General features: G+C 40.0%; 1 protein-coding gene across 1 annotated transcript in view; it reads left to right on the forward strand.

Annotated features, from left to right (window-relative positions):
- Positions 1 to 100: 100 nt before the first annotated feature.
- Positions 101 to 17,359, forward strand: part of SLK (STE20 like kinase) — a 45,164-nt gene continuing 27,905 nt past the window's right edge. Inside the window, exons 1-4 of the mRNA XM_081191143.1 lie at positions 101 to 426; positions 852 to 1,691; positions 15,088 to 15,252; positions 16,894 to 16,942. Coding sequence (XP_081047269.1) covers positions 1,542 to 1,691; positions 15,088 to 15,252; positions 16,894 to 16,942 — 364 coding nt within the window. The 5' untranslated portion in view covers positions 101 to 426; positions 852 to 1,541. The remainder of the gene's footprint in view (positions 427 to 851; positions 1,692 to 15,087; positions 15,253 to 16,893; positions 16,943 to 17,359) is intronic.

Here is a 17,359-nt window from a genome sequence, read left to right on the forward strand (position 1 = left end):
CCTCTCCGCCTTCCTCCGCCCCCGGCTACGTACAGGGTTGTGTATGAGAGAGAGGCGGGGGGAGCCATAGTCAGCGCGAGTCCGGGAAAGAGGCATCTGGCGGAACTGGAGTGGAACCGCGCATGCGTAGTTTAGTGTCAAAGCGAGGCTGTTGAGAGTGGAGCGGGAGGAGAGCGAGTTGGGAGTGGCTTTTCTACCAGGCTCTCGGTCGAGAGTGGCTGAGGAGAGAGTGTGCGTGCGTGACTGTAGTTGGGAGCGAGCGAGGGAGAGAAGCGAAGCGCAGCCGGGCTCGGGTGGTGGTTGGAGGCGGGGGGAGGAGAGGAAATCGGCATAAGGAGGCTTATTTCTCTGCCCCGCCCCCACAGAGGAAGTGGGAACACAGAAGGCGGCGGCGAAGACGAAGACGCCGGATTCGTCTCGGGCCGGGTGAGAGGCTGAAATGAGCTTCCCTGTGGGTCGTGGGCTCCTTTATTCGCAGCGCTTTTCCTTTCCCACTTCCTACCCCCCCCCATACTAAAAAAAGTGGGGCTTGTTGTCGTTACGACCGTTGGTACTAATTCTCCGGAGGGGGGGAGGTCTCCTTCAGCCCAGACTCCTATGGCTTTTCTTTTCCACACAGAAGTGAAGCGGGGGGGGGGGATTTATTTCACACGCCCCCTGCTTTGTGAAGTAGCTCCACTTTACCCCTCAAAAACTCCGGTGGAGCCCCTCCCTCACGCCTTAAAGCAAAATCCATGATTGACTTTGAATTGTTGTGGGGATTGGTTAAGTGTCTTTCGGGGAGGGACCGGAGAGTTCGTGAGTTGTCAAGGCGGGACGGTCTTTCTCACTTTCCTCTTCTCTCCCAACAGGCGAAACTGGCTCCCAACGCCCATTGGATGAGGAGTCTCTTTATTTTATTTTACCCAAAACATGAAGGAGGATGTGCAGTCTTCACAGTGTTGGAGTCCTGAAGCTGTTTCATCAAGCGAAAGGAGGCTTGTCCTGAAATGGTGCCTATAATCCTTGTTGCTAAATAAGTAGTATTGGAGTAGTAGGATTTGAATACTGCTGTCTGCCCTTTCGTTGTTTGGCACAAGTATCCTCCACCAGATGTTTTGCTACACCATCAAAAATATTGTGCTGGTATGTTTTTTCCAGCCCCAAGACTGCCACAACTGATGGCTGTAGACCATCAATGTACTTTATCTAGTAGCATCTTTGGGGCCTTGCCATGTACTATGGTATGGTTATTATGAGCAAGAAATTTACGATCAAATGATTCTTTGGCTTTTAAAGCTAGAGAGATAGACTTGAAAGAAGTTGTTCTACTTGACATTGGATTATTGTATACTGCATCTAAAAATTAAGGTCAAAAACTCTTTTTTCTGTTGGTTTGCTGGCAGCATCAAAGTTCTCACGTGACATAACTGCCACAATTGTGTGCCTTTTATCCCTTTGGATCATAAAGCAAGGAAGAAAGGTGTTGGAAAAAGCCAAACTGTTGTCTACTCTGAGGTTTTGATACGGTTTTTGAGTTGCTGGTAGTTTAAAAAGCAAATATGTCATTCTTCAATTTTCGTAAGATCTTCAAGTTGGGGGGTGAGAAGAAAAAGAAGCAATATGAGCATGTCAAGAGAGACTTAAACCCAGAGGACTATTGGGAAATTATAGGAGAACTGGGAGATGGTGCTTTTGGAAAAGTATTCAAGGTAAGAAATTTTGTTTTGTCTTCTATTCCTGCTGTAATCCTGAAATATGAACACTGTCTTTGTCTATAACCTGTAACTTGGGAACATCTCATTATATCATAAAGATTTCATTATCCTTAGAATGATTTTGGTTGTTCTGTTGTTTACATCTTAGGGCAAACATGGTTTTTCTTTTGATCATGCCAGCCTTCCAACTCTACAATTCTTTGATTCTATGAATTGTCGCAGTTTAGAATAATAGAAATATGAGATGGAAAAGTATTGGATCATTTATCCACCCTTTTTCCCCTCTTTGGTATTGCAAAGTTGTTCTTGTTGGCTGGTTTTTCAACTATGACTGGTTTTGAATTTCATTTATAAAAAATAGAGTTTCTTGCATGTATATATGCTGGATTCTCTTCATTTCACCACTGTCAAAATGCAGGCCTTACTAGATGCAGTTTGTTATGAAAGCATGAAATTAGTTTCTTTCAACAAAGTACATTGCTAGGGGGAAAATACTCAATTTTGTGTGTGTTTTTCATATAACATTGTTTTTGTATGACTTGTGCAAGTGCTGCTTATCACTTCAACCTTCCTTTTTCTAGATGACAAGCTGCTTTCTAAACAGTTGGCTTAGGCTTAGCAAGATCTTTATGAAGTAACTCCTAAAAGGAAGAATCCCATTCCTCATAGATACAGTACTATGCCTTTGGTTTTGAATTGCTGATTTATGGTGGTTGGGGGAATATATGTGAATATATGCAAAACAGCATTTTAAAGCATGAGCTCATCAGAGAGCAGAATTGGGAGGTTTGCATATTAGAGATTGGTAGAACAAGTATTAAGTGTTTTCAGGAAAAACACACAGAGGAAGCAATAATACAATTTTCAGGCATCTCATTCTTTAGTGCATGGTACTAATTTTATGAATTATCTTTTAAGGACATCCAGTTTACTTTACATCTTATAAGAGCCAATTCTATAGTTTCGTTATGTACGAGGTAGTATACCTCTGTGTACCAGTTGTTGGCATTTGAAAGTAGGGAAGAATGTGCTCAGATCCTGCTTTGAAACTTCCTCTGGGCATCTTGTTGTTGCAGTGAGAATAGGTAACTGGACTAGATGGGTCTATGGTCTGATTCACCAGGGCTCTTCATATGATAGTATTTCAGTGCTGTACTCTTCATTTTGGTGTGGGACTGAGATTGCCTTGTTCAAAAAGATCAAATATCTAGGAATTTGGATCTCTACAAATATATATATATATCAATAATTATGTGGAAGTATGGATGGAGATCAAAAAAGACCTGGAAATTTGGAGTAGACTAAATCTATTGTTATGGGGAAGAATCTTGACTATCAAGATGTCAGTGCTGCCAAAAATGCTACTGAGACTTTTTGAATACAGTAGTTCGTTTGCTCTCTGCTGGTTTCATTAGATTCTACTTGATTATATTGTTTTGTTTTTGTATTTAGCCACCTTAACTGCGTTTGCATAGAAAGCCAAAGTGTAAGTGTTGGAATACACAAAGCTAAATCTTTGTTTTAGCTTTTCATTAGCATTAAAAGAGGAACATAAAATACTACCAAAAAATCACTTTTACTTTTAGAAAATTATGGTGGAGAGATATAGCCCTGTTTAGGGAAGTTTTTAATGTTTGATGTTTTGATGTATTTTTAACCTTCTGTTGGAAGCCACCTAGAGTGGCTGGGGAAACCCAGCCGGATGGGTTGGGTAGAAATAAATTATTATTATTATTATTTATTATTATTATTATAGCACAAGGGAAACCTGTGGCCCTCCAGGTATTGTAAGACTCCATCTCCCAGTAGCCATTGTCAGTATGGTTAGTAGCTAGGGATGATGGGAGTTGTGATTTAGCAACTCCCAGAACACCATATATTGCACATCCTGATACAGCATTTCTGTGGAACATGGTTTAAAGTGTGTCTTGTATGACTCATTCATACAGTTATAGATGCCAATCTCCTGAACATATTGCATCATGTTAGCTTCTGGAAGTTTTGCACATGCAGTGCTATTCTCTTCAACTTTAGTGAAAAGTACCATAATTGTTTAAGGCTGTACGTTTGCTATTTTAATCATCCAATTCCTTGCTTTAATCATGGAGTATGCTTTCATGTTCCTGAGCAGCACAGAAATCTTGGATTCAGTATGGGATTAAGATTCATAACAGTAGAAAAGACTAGCTACGCTTATCTATTATTGCACATCAGACACAACATTCTCAATTCCTGCAATGAGTTGAAAACAAAAGCAGCTAACTTCCTCTGTTATACACAAGCACAGAAATCTTATTAGTTTACATCCCACCTTTCTTCCCAAAGAAGCCCAAGATGGCATATCAGTATACATAATAGTACAGTTGATATTATCCAGGGTTAATAATTTTTAATTCTTCAAATCAAGGAAGTATGGTGTACATGCTGATTCTTGCCATCTTTCATTAGTCACTTATGAGCTGGGTGTATACCTCATGAGTAATCTGGAGTCTTTCTTTCACACTTCAGTACATGGAGTGTGTATGTAGAATGTATCCACCCATCCCTTTATAAGGCAAGTCATTTTCTCCAAGGTATGAGTTAATTCTTGTTAACCTCAAACATTTATTTTAAGAGGAGGAAGCAAGGTACCAAAAGGGCATATTAGCTGTTCATGTGTATATTTTTGCTAAAATATATTTTTATGGTAGAAAAAACTCATGATTTCAGTTTTGTCTTGAATATAGCACTTCTAGGACACTATTTTCTGAGCAATCTCCTAGTGCCATGGTTTGGGATTTCCTAAAGCCATTTTGTGGTTTTATTTGCTCAGATTTCAGTTTCTTTTTCATGCTGCATATTTATCTCTGAATTGAATAAGGAACTATGAATAAACTTTATAGATTTCTGCCATCTGTCAGTTTCTGTTTCCCAAGATGTGGAAATGACCATCAGTTGTACAGTTAAGCATTTGTTAAAACAGTAGTTAATTTTTCCTTCCAGCTGTCTGTTGCTATTCTCCACTTAATTATCCATTTTAAGTTTTGTGCCTTAGACTGGCCTCTAATCTCTGTAAACGATTTCTAGGAGACTTGTGGAATTCTGCAATAATAAGCAGAATGGGTAGAATATGGTTTTCAACATATTGATAGCATTTAATATACTTTCAGGACAGAATAAATATATATTAAAACATTTTACATTATATGCCATAATTTAGCCTATTTTTTAAAAACCTGCATTTTGTTGAGTAAAAAAAAAGGCATTCTGTAAACTATTATTTTCTGGGACTTGATTTACTGTCTAATAAGAGGTGATATCCAAGTTATGCTAAGAGTAGATAATTATTTAAAGCCATTGATTAATGGCTGGGCTCTGAGTGCTACCAATGTTAGCACCCATGATTTTATAACAGGATACAATTAACTGTATCAAGGCTGCATAAAGGTATCTCTATAACTATTCATCTTATAACTGTATAAATAGTATAGTGCTTTTCATTTCTTTATAAAGAATGCCAATATGTTAGCAATGGGCAGGTTTGAGGTCTGTCTAGATTGGTGTGGGAAACCTCTGCCCTTGGATGTCCTAGTAGACCTATGAGTCCCATTTCCACCAAAGAACACTGACCTCACTGAGTGGTATCAGGTAATGAGCTGGGCGTGGAGTTGAATTCCCCACAGTGAATGTATTGGCAAAGCAGACCCCACCCCCATGGGTCACCCCACTCACCTGTCAAAGTTGACCCACAAGGTGGCGGAAAGTAAAGGTCTGCTCCACCAGCGAAAAAGATTCCCTACTTCTGGTCTAGATATTCCAAAGAGGAATATAGATTGGATGTGTATTGGGGATCCAGGGTTGTCAGTAATCCATCAATCAAAATGTTGTGGCCCTGTTGTGTTTATTTTGACTTTTTAAAAGAATAAGATAACTTCAGTTGAATTTAAATTAGTAAATTTGATATAATTCATAAAAGCTAATAAAGGAAACCCAACAAAACAAGCTGAAAGTTGTGACATTCGTAACTAGGGAGAAGGGCACTGAGACTGCTACCCAAAGCAGTTCACTAACTGATATATGTGGAAACTTTTGCAGAATTCGTTGTTTCAGCATTTTGGTCATTTCAAACTTGATCTGGGTAAGAATCCAAATTAAATTCACTATAATTTGAAAAAGTAGCAATTATATTAAACTAAATCAGACTTCTGGAAGCTTAGATGTTTGATCTTTCTTGTCATTTTATTGTTATGTGATGTCATCTTACACACTATTTCCTGAATTGAAGTGAACAAATCTTTCAAACTTTCATTAAGGCAAGTTTTATGCATATGGTTTTTATCAGTAGGAAGAGAAATATGCCTCTGGGGCTTCTAATTGAGTTCTAATGGTAAGGAACCCATTATAATAAAAGCAAAACTTGCTCTTGGTGATCATATTACATGCTTGAACATTGGATAGCAACAAATGTTTGCCTCGGGTTACAGAATTTTCAGCCATTTCCTTTCTCCAGACTGAAAAGCTTTATATTGGCATGTTTTTATTTCTGAAGAAAGCATTATGAATAGGCTGTTCAGTAGACAGTGGCTGTTGTGGTTGGAAATGACAGAAGATACAAAGCAGATAAATATTGCATCTGACAAAGGGGCTATGATGTATGAAAGCTCATGTGACAATGCAACTGTTAGTCTTTAAGGTGACACAAAACACCCTGCAGGTCAATGATACTGAAGCAACCTAAGGAGGCATTCGTATGCAAAATTCTGAGTTGCATAGAATGCTTTATTAGCATATTGTGATGTTGACATTACTGCTTCCAGCACTATTTCCCTCTGCTCACAACTTAGTCAAACAAACAGGTTGTTCTTTTTAATTCCTCGAATTACAGTGTATAGTATAGTAGTCACAAAGTGCGCACATTTGTATCATGCCAAGTGTATTGCAGTTCTGCTCTCAAGATGTATGTGGAAATAATGTGAGGTTTGTATTCTAATACAGCCAAGAATATGGGATTAATGTTATATAGATTTCTTGGTGGTTGCTTTAAAATATTAATTTATCTGTAGATATGTTACCTGTGAATCTAAGCCATCTTTTTAAAAGCATTAGTATAATTTCTTCTGCTTGTTATGAAGACATTTGTCCTGGGACAGCAGAGCTGTGTACTCCAACTCTGCCTTTTGCACGGGGGCCAAAGGCCATTGGGAGGATGCACCCTCTTCCTCTTATCATGGTAAGGAGAGACCAGTCTGAACCCATCAGCCAGTAAAGGAGTAGCTACCTCCTTGTCACAAAGAATACAGTGGTGCCTCGCAAGACGAAAAGAATCCGTTCTGTGATTCTCTTCGTCTAGCGGTTTTTTCGTCTTGTGAAGCAAGCCCATTGACGGATTAGCGCTATTAGCGGCTATTAGCGGCTTATCTGCTGATCGGATCAGCTGATAAGCGGCTTTGTGGCTTAGAAAAAGGGGGGGAAGGGGAAAAAACCAGCAGGAACTCGCAGGACATTGTCGTCTTGCGAAGCAAGCACATAGGAAATTCGTTTTGCGAAGCACCTCCAAAACGGAAAACTCTTTCGTCTAGCGAGTTTTCCATCTTGCGAGGCATTCGTCTTGTGGGGTACCACTGTACTGAACAACTCTTGGTTGCTCAGTGACAGCAAAACTGTAGGAAAGTATGGCCTAGTCTCATCTACTGTTGGGGAACTAATACAGATGAGTGGGTGTTGATTATTTCAGTCAATTGTAAGCCACTGTCAATATTATTTGATCAAATGACAGGGTGTCAATCTTATTGGAACAGGCAAAAGTAGCATTGGGTCTAAATCTGGTTTGTGTGCATGCATATGTAGAGTACATAATTATTAGGCAATAAAGTTTTGCAATGGTTATAAAGAACCACTAGGGAACATTTGTACTGATTGGCTCTTTGGTATGTGACCAAAATGGCAACATTAGAGACAGCAGAATAGCATTAGAATGGTAGGATGGGTGGTAAGGTGATAGTGCTTTTTCCATTGTAGCATTTTGATTATGGATTTTTCTTCATAGGGAGGCTTGCCTGAAATAGATTAAAATCTGTTTTTGAATTGTCATCTTAAATAGATTGGAAGCTATTGGCAGTCATTTTGAGACTGGCAAGCTGCTGCTTCTTTCTTTTTGCCCATCCTCATTGGGAGCCTAACTACTTAATTTTGAACCAGATGCATTGCTTAAAGACAGCCCCATGTATATGTTGTATAAATGGAATGTGACCAGAGCATAGATAATTGTAAGTCTTAGCTGCCTGCTGGAAGGCAAGCAGCAATGAGATTAGATTAAACTTCATTAGGCACAGTCCATGTTTTTGTTAGCTGAAAAATAGGCAAGAGGGAGGGGATAGTGAGAAAGTTAATGTGGCAGTACATAGTCCACAAAAGTATTAGGCTTTAACCTTTCTGTGCAACAAAATGGAGATACTTTGACAATTTTTGAAGAGAAGACTAAATCCTTGGGGTGCAAGATTTGCTTTTACTGTCCTGAAATGATCCTAGTGCCATCAGTCCCATCCCACCAAGCAATATTGCTTCACTCTGAGGGATTTTAGTAAACATGTCAGCTGCTATGAATAACTCCAGGCAGAAGTTGTACTTTCTCCACTTCCAAATTCTTTTCAGGGGATTCCCTTTCCCTCCACTCTCATCCCAATTCTACATAGCTTTCAGCTGAGCCTTACATACTAAAGCAGGATGGTGAATCTTTGGCCATCAGTTGTTGTTGGGTTCCAACTTACATTGGTTCCAGCTAGCTGAATTAATGGCAGTTGTGGGTGGCAACCTCTTAAGGATCTTAAGTAAACGTCACTCACCCTCATGCTTCTCATTCACTTGGCTCCTTTCCCCTCACTCTGCCACCTCCCACTAACTATCCTGTCTTGGTTTGCAGTGGAGATGGTGCTTAGCACTGGACAGTGCTTTGGAAAATGCATGCAGCTTCTTTTATCTTTGTTCCAATGTTTAAAAAGTCATGCTTTTAAGACAAAGGGCAATGCATGCAATCTCCTTAACACTGTCATGTGTAACACAGTGTGTCATAGTGAAACAATTGTGTGCATGTGTGAAGCCTGCGGCTTCTAACATTGGAGCTATTGACTTTGAAGCCACAAGGGAGAATAAGCCCAATACATAGTTTCTGTTGCACTGTTGTTTTGGGAAGTACTTTGGAAATGGCATGTAAAGTTCTATCCTGCCTGCATTAGAGTTGTCTGGATGCCATGGGGGGCAGGAAAGTCTGATAATTGCATTGTGTGCCCAGATTTCCTAATCCCTTGGTTCTCAAATCAGATGATTGGTCAGGATGCACAAAAGTGTCCCAAGCACCAGCAGTATTTACACTAAAGTTATTTTCAGAGTGATGGCAGACGGAAGAGATAAGATGAGGAGAAAGAATAAATAGTGTCTGTTTGCAGGAAGGGTATTGACCTGGCTCTTGTCACTTTTACTGATAGCATGATTTCCCAAATCTTTGACAGATACAGTAATACTAACCAGTGCAACAGAAGAAAGAAATCTGTGGAAATATTGAAGAGGCTATTTCCATGTACTTGATTGATGATGGAAAATCTGCACCTAGTAGGGGCAGACAGTTAGAAGGATATATAAAAGGCAAAAAGTTAAGGAATCTGTCCCTTCAGTGCAATCCTGTGAACATCAGCCCAGAAGTATAAGTGCCACTGAACTAAATGGAGCTTCCCCTCGAATAGAAAACTCTAGGTTTGCAGCCTTAGGGTCAAATTCAGTCATCCCATTCTACTAGCAGTGCAAACACTCCCACTGATGCAACAGGGCTGGTACTCTCTGTATCTTCTTTAAATCTGCTCTGGAGGGTCGGGAGAGCCTGCCCCCAATAGAATTCCATGGGGAGGAGATTGTTACCTAAGCAATCTCCATAATCCTACATAGAATTTCCTAGTCCACTCTTAATGTGTTGCCTGTTTCTTTGTTTTAGCATTCTTATGTTAATAAAAGTTTACCCATTTGAATGAAGACATTTTGACCCAAACATAATAGTTACTTTAATATAGTCTTAAAGCTTGATAATTATGGATAAAATATTAACACTTGCAGAATTATGCTTAGGTGTGTTGCCTTTATGCATATAGATGCAGTACATTTGGTTTCTTTACATCACATTTAAGTTCGAAACTCAAAGTGGTAGAACACAGTTATCACCTCTTGGAGAAAAGTCTTCTCAATTCTGCGTATAATTGTGTTCTGTTCTGCCAACAGCAGCTTTTATAAAGGTGCTCTCTCTTGCATCGAGTCTGTAGCATTCAATCTATGGTCCTATTAAGCTCAACAGACTTGTAATACTGTATTTTTACTATTTGGAAATAATGGAATGTTTTCAAATTCAGCTAACTTCAGATAGGCCATTCAAGGGAGATAAATGCTGTATGAAAACTGTTTAGATAGATGTTTACTACATTATATTTTTCCTTATAACCTAATATTTTCTGGTGTTTTGGTGGTGTTTTATTGATGCTTTACTGAATTAATTTTCCTTTTGCATGTTGTATGTTGCCTTGATAAACATTTACGAAAGCAGACTATAAATACATACATATATGCATAATTAAAATATATGCATATGATTTTGTGCCATGAACTATGCTACGTATTTGTAACTTTATAAATTAAAGTCTTGACACTTATTCAACATCAATGCAGTTTTCAAATTAGACCCTGCTTAAAATTATTGGTAAATTGTTGTTTCTCAACTTTCAAAGTTGATTTTAATTCTGTGGAAGGAAAAATGAATCACTGTGTGATAAATGTGTTTGCCTAGTACACACATTCTTGTATAAAGCCTCTTTTACAAGTAGTACTTGAAAAGCTAGTCATGCAGTTTTGTTACTTGTTTGTTGGCCTATTAATGAGGAAAGCATATGAGATGGTCCTGCTGGTAAACTGAGAGTTAGAATGTGAGAGGAATAAAGTGACAACTTAAAAAGTTGTATAATATGCTTGCGGAAACTGTTGGAAGTTAGCCTAGTCATTTTTTTTCACTGATAAGATTCACTTCTCCATTTATATTGATGCTAGTTACTACTTCAGTGAAACTATGGAAGAAAAACAACGGAGTTTTGTTTCATTCCTCAAGCTTTTCTGCAACTGTATTCACAGTTTAACCTCCATAATCGTTTAGTGGAGACCGTACTACACAATTATCTGTACACAGATTTACTCTTGTGGCATAACACAAATATTATTTGCATTCACTGTCCCCATGTCTGATCTCTAAGGTACAAGACTCTAGGCTTGATAGATGTTCTTGAGTGCTTGAAAATGTTTTGGAAAACAGGAAGATCTGAAAAAATTCCTAAAACGAAGAGGTTATTGCTTTGTCATGCTTTACATGTGGACGGTCCCAGGTTAAGTCCTACACACCTCCATTTTAAAGTATCTTAGCGGGTGGCTGGGTTGGAAAGACTGAGATCTTGGAGATCAGTGTGACTGTACAGAAAGCAATTCTCCACAGAAAACAAATACAGTGGTGCCCCGCAAGACGAATGCCTCACAAGACGAAAAACCCGCTAGACGAAAGGGTTTTCCGTTTTTCAATGTGCTTCGCAAGACGAATTTCCCTATGGGCTTGCTTCGCAAGACAAAAACGTCTTGCGAGTCTTGCGATTTTTTTCGCTCCCCCCCCCTTTTTCTAAGCCGCTAATAGCCTTTTAGCCGCTAAGCCTTTAATAGCCGCTAAACCGCTAATAGCGCTAAGCCGCTAATAGGGTTGCTTCACAAGACGAAAAAACCGCTAGACGAAGAGAATCACGGAATGGATTATTTTCGTCTTGCGAGGCACCACTGTAGTGGCCCTTAAGGCTATGGTCTTTAGATATGCTGGTTTATTTTCAGTAGCTTATAATGATGGGTTTCCCTACATATAGAACAGGGGTAGGAAACTTTCATCTAGACCCTTCTATGAGTATGTGTGTATGATGATATAAAAAAGATTCACCATTCCTGATATAGATCAGTAGTATTACATGACACCTGGGTCGGTTATTAGGCCAGCAAAAATACTGGCCATAGCTTACAAAAGCAAAATCTGGACTCCATCACAGTAACAAAAATCTAATATGAGTGGAGTATTGTTGATTTATTTGGTTTGGTGCATCACTTCCTTTCCCAATACTTTGAAGCTGCATTGTGAGTCTGTCATTCACTCAGTAAAGCATTTGCAGTTATTTAGGGAGGCCCACTTACAATCTGGAATGATTCATGCACAAACCACATTGAACAGCCATTGAAGATCAACTAATACAGTAAATGAGATGTTTTCCTTTTTTAAAAAAAAAAGTCCAGCATCTCTGAACTATGGTATCTGCGACATCTCCTCCCCAAAATTAAATTACCAATGCAGTTATACAAACCACTACAAAAAAATAAAATGAGCATTACAAATTGAAGTGATAAAAGTCAAGCTGCAGATTTGCTTCTTGCAGGCATACTAAATAGTTCGTTCCTTTCTGTGGGCAGCATCTTCCAGCCACAGGGGACTTAAGGTAATGCTACTATAGAACTGTACAATTGAAAACGACCCATAGTTCAATCTCTTGCAATGCAGGAATCTCAACTAACATTCATGCAGCTGCTGGGTGACCTTGGGCTAGTCACACTTCTTTGAAGTCTCTCAGCCCTACTCACCTCACAGAGTGTTTGTTGTGGGGAAGGAAGGGAAAGGAGCGTGTTAGCTGCTTTGAGACTCCTTTGGGTAGTGATAAAGCGGGATATCAAATCCAAACTCCTCTTCTTCTTCATGACAGATGGCCATACAACCAGTGCTTAAAACATCAAATGAAGGAGAGCCCATCACCACTGTCCCACTGTCGAACAACTCTTACCATCAGAAAGGTCTTCCTGAATTTTAGTTGGAATCTCCTTTCTTGTAACTTGAAGCCATTTCTCTAGAGCAGGAGAAAGCAAGCTTGTTCCCTCTTCCATGTGATAGCCACCTTGAAATATCTCAAGGGCTATCATATCTCCTCTCAGTCTTCTTTTCTTGGCTAAACATACCCAGCTCCTTCAACCGTTCCTCATAAGGCTTGGTTTCCAGACCCTTGATCATCTTGGTTGCCCTCCTTTGCACACGTTCCAGCTTGCCAATATCCTTTTTAAATTGTGGTGCCCAGAACTGGACACAGTACTCCATGTGTGGTCTGACCAAGGCAGAATAAAGCAGGACATCCCTTGATCTGGACACTATACTTCTGTTGATACAGCCTAGAATAGCATTACCTTTCCCCCACCCCACCCCTTTCGCTGCTACTGCATCACACAGTTGACTTATGTTAAGTGTGTGGAATTACTATGTCTCCTTTTCCATGTTACCGTATTTTTCCATGTATAAGATGCCCGCATGCATAAGATGCCCCATATTTTGGGGGACTAACTTTAAAGAAAATGAGGGGAGATGGCCCAAAGTTGTTGAGCTTTTTAAAGGGGAAATTGCACTTGTGCCATCACCCCAGCAGGGCTGTTGCTGGGGGTTGGTAAAGTGGGCAGCCGCTCCCCCCATGCCACTGTGGGCAGGAAGCTCCCTAGAGCCTGGGCCATCAACCAGCTGACGGGAAATGCTCCGCTGAGCACACGCCTCCCGCAGCGGCATTGGGGAGTTGTGTGCCCACCATCTAGCTGGCTGGCTGGCAGTGCGTAGCTTCCCCCCCCCCCCCACCACTATCTGTGTATAGGACAACCCCAGTTTTTTGACACAATTTTTGAGTCAAAAAACCTCATCTAATACACGGGAAAATATGGAATTTTGCTTTGGTGGTTGATCTGTTCCATGTCAGAATAGGCCAGGGTTGTGACAGGACATCTGCCCTGGGTGCCAAACAAGCAAGTAAGCAAATAAGTAAATAAATAGTTTTCCATCCATCCAAACTCACAGCCCAGTTAGTCTTTCCAACACTCCAGCTCTCCAAACCTTTAACTTTGCAACTGATGTTCACATTTAAAGGTGAACCTGCAGCTTCCACTCTGAATCATTTGCTGCTGTTTTGACAGCTCTTGCAAATGTACAACTTTTGTTTGTTTGTTCCACTGATTTCCTTGATATAAAAGGTAAAAATGAGGTGTGTTTCATTTTAGCTTAGAAAATGTGAATAAGGCCCATGGAGCTACTGGAAATGTGAGGGAAATAATATTCTTAACCAGACAAGTGTGTATTTGTTTTAAAGATATACATAAATATGCACACTAATAAACAAGTCAATATAACAGAATAACATTGTCACATACAGGAAATTTACATGCAAAGATAGGGGAGAGGAGCGGAAGATTCACTTCCATAATAATCAAGGATATGGCAAGGTAAAAGTCAAGTTTATGTCAACAAATCTTTCCAAAAGGAATTCTAGGACACTTTGGCTTAATGCCCTCCATAGGCAAATTAATACATGAGATGAAAGAAATCCAAACTGCTTTAAATGCTTCAGGTTATTGCCAGTTTTGTATATATAACTTTGTGGGTTGTAAGTAACCATGTCTGGGAGGAAGGAAAAGAACCGCAACAAATACTCTGGGTAGTCTGTTGCTAATGTTGAAGTGGTTGATATGGAAACGGCACTCAAAACAGTAGAGGCATGTAATAGCCATGAAGACAGATGAAGCCCACAAGAGAGCCAAAGCCCACAGAATGCACAATGAAACGCTGCATTTAGCCTGACACCATGTTAATGCCATCATGTTTTACAATATCCACCCCCTAACAACAACAAAAAACCCAAGAAGTTGAGTATTTCTGATTTTATTGGTGGCATTTCTTCCTGGTTGTATCCTCACAACTTTGTTGACTTGTTTCCTGGCCTGTATTTGGCAACCTGTGTCTCTCTGTGTGTGTTTATCAGTGATGTAGAACATCACACTAGTTCACAGTTTTGCCTTCACCTTGTGTGTCATTTTTTTACTTGTGGATGTGTTTAAACCTCTACAGGAGACAAAGGTGTACTTTGTGTCTTAGGTCTTACATATTATGTGGGCTGCTACTTTCATATGCAATTCGTCTAGGATTAACCAGAAACAAGAACATATCTCCACATTCAGATGTGGAAGACTTAAGCAGTGTGTAATATTACCTTAAAGTATTCTGTTGTTTATCACCCTCCCCTTCTTTTTGTTGCCTTCAGGTGCTTTAGTAATGCAGGAAGGAATCAACTTGTAGACTGTTTTCCCCACTCCCCAAAGAGTCCAGTAACAGTAAAAGCTGGATGAGAGATGAGACAATGAATTAGAGGGCAATTAAAACATAGACATTTTACAATGTTAATGCTTCTTTGTAGAGTCTGTTGAAGATGGGGAAGTGCTCATAAAGTTATATAAATTGGAACAAGTAAAACAACTGACCAGAATTTTGTTTCAATGTATTTTCCAGGCTCAGAACAAAGAAACAAATGTGCTTGCTGCTGCAAAGGTGATTGATACTAAATCTGAGGAAGAACTTGAAGACTACATGGTTGAAATTGATATCCTAGCATCCTGTGATCATCCTAACATTGTCAAACTTCTAGATGCCTTTTATTATGAAAACAACCTTTGGGTAGGTATTTGCTGTTGTTCAGAGCCTGTACTTTAGGAGAAGATGTGAAATTACAGTGTCTTTATGACTTGACAAAACAATACTGCAGTACAATATGGGTGTTTAATTAGTACTTTTTGTTTGCATATGTACAGTTTGCTGACAGTGGAGGAAAGGGTGCTTAAACCTTCTGGAGTGTAACTTTAGACCTAAATATGCTTGCTGTTAAGGCAAAAGCTTTTGCTAGAGATCTCAATTCATAAAATAAGATATTTTACTTTAAATTTATATATTTATTTAAGAGTATTTATATCTTGCCCTTTCATTGTAAAAATCTTTATGCTCTCAAATGTGATGGATTGGGCTTTTATTTTTGCCAGCCTAGTTTTCACCAACTGACAGGTGGGCGGGTAGCGCTGTGGTCTAAACTACTGAGCCTAGGGCCTGCCGATCAGAAGGTTGGCGGTTCGAATCCCCGCAACGGGGTGAGCTCCCGTTGTTCGGTCCCAGCTATTGCCCACCTAGCAGTTTGAAAGCACGTCAAGTGCAAGTAGATAAATAGGTACCGCTCAAGGGGGAGGGTAAACGGTGTTTATGTGTGCTGCTCTGGTTCATCAGAAGCAGCTTAGTCATGCTGGCCACATGACCCGGAAGCTGTACACCAGCTCCCTCAGCCAGTAAAGCGAGATGAGCACCACAACCCCAGAGTTATCCGCAGCTGGACTTAACGGTCAGGGGTCCCCTTTACCCTCCTAAGTGGGGGAGAGATACACAGAGAGCCTGACCTACACTAGGCAGGCCACACTTTGTTTACTGTCGCTTACTACATTCAGAAAATCATGGGGGTATAAGCCTCAATCCCGGGTTTCCAGAATTTTCGTGGAATTTCCCCCCTCCAAAGTCTGTTGCCTTCTTAAAATTTTAGCTAATGGGGGAGTTGCATATTATAAGGTCAATTTGTTAAATCTTAGAATTCTAGACCAGTAGGGGAGGGGTGTGAGACCTAGAGAAAGTCCTGAGGACCAGATAAGAGGCTTGGAGGGCCACATTCAGCTGGTGGGCCTGAGGTTCCCCACCCTGGTATAGACAGTTCTGCCCATAAGCATTGCTCAATTTGATTTAAGCATATAGCCTCCCTAGAAAGAGTGTTTGAGGGTTGGGCTGGGACAGGAATTGCAGTGTTTTTCATTGTGTGCCCACACATTGTAACAGTAACAAAAGGCTAGGTTTTCTATTGTTGCTGCTTGCTAAATATCAGATGCAGAGTTCTTCATTTCTATAAATGAAAGCAAGCAATATGGCCAGTAAAAGCCTGCCATCTTTTGTCATCAACAAACATTCACAACCCAAAGAGGAAAGGAGAGAGTGACTGATTAGTCAAACATCAGAAGCCTCAAAATGTTGATACACTTGAGTGTTTCAGTTAAATGTATTGTAAATTTAAACAGGGAAAACAGGTAGAGAAAAGTGGGACTCCACAGCGCCATCTGGTGGCACAATGTTATATCACATATATAACACATAAAATAGCTTTTTCTTTACCCATCTAGCCGAGTCCTTGGTTAGGGGAGTTTTGATTTATCTTCTGTGCTCTGACTAGCCAAAATTAAATGTCAATACTTGGAAGTTTAAAAATAGATTATTTTATTTTTTTATATGCAGATCCTGATTGAATTCTGTGCTGGTGGTGCTGTAGATGCAGTAATGTTGGGCAAGTACAATATTACGTTTTGCAAAAGAAAGCTACAATTTTGAATATTAACAGTTTGGTTATACTGTGTACCAAAATCTATCTGTCTGTCTGTCTATTTATTTATTTTCTGCACTGCCCTTCATCTGAGGATCATGGGGTGGTTTACAATATAAAAACACACAAAAATAGCATACCAACTATCAATAACAATAACCACACCACACACAGTTTAAAAGGCCACAGATTGTTTAATTAGCAAAAGGCCTGGGAGAAGGGGAATGTTTTGCTTGGTGCCGAATGGTACGTAACAAAGGCACTAGGTGTGCCTCCCTCCACAAGCAGGGAGCCGCTGCAGAAAAGGCCCACTCTGTGTTGCCACCCTTCAGACCTCTCATGGAAGAAGCACGCAAAAAAGGGCCTCAAATGAGGATTGCA

This window comes from Podarcis bocagei (assembly GCF_964188305.1).
Source record: "Podarcis bocagei genome assembly, chromosome: 4".
NCBI classification, from domain to species: Eukaryota; Metazoa; Chordata; class Lepidosauria; order Squamata; family Lacertidae; genus Podarcis; species Podarcis bocagei.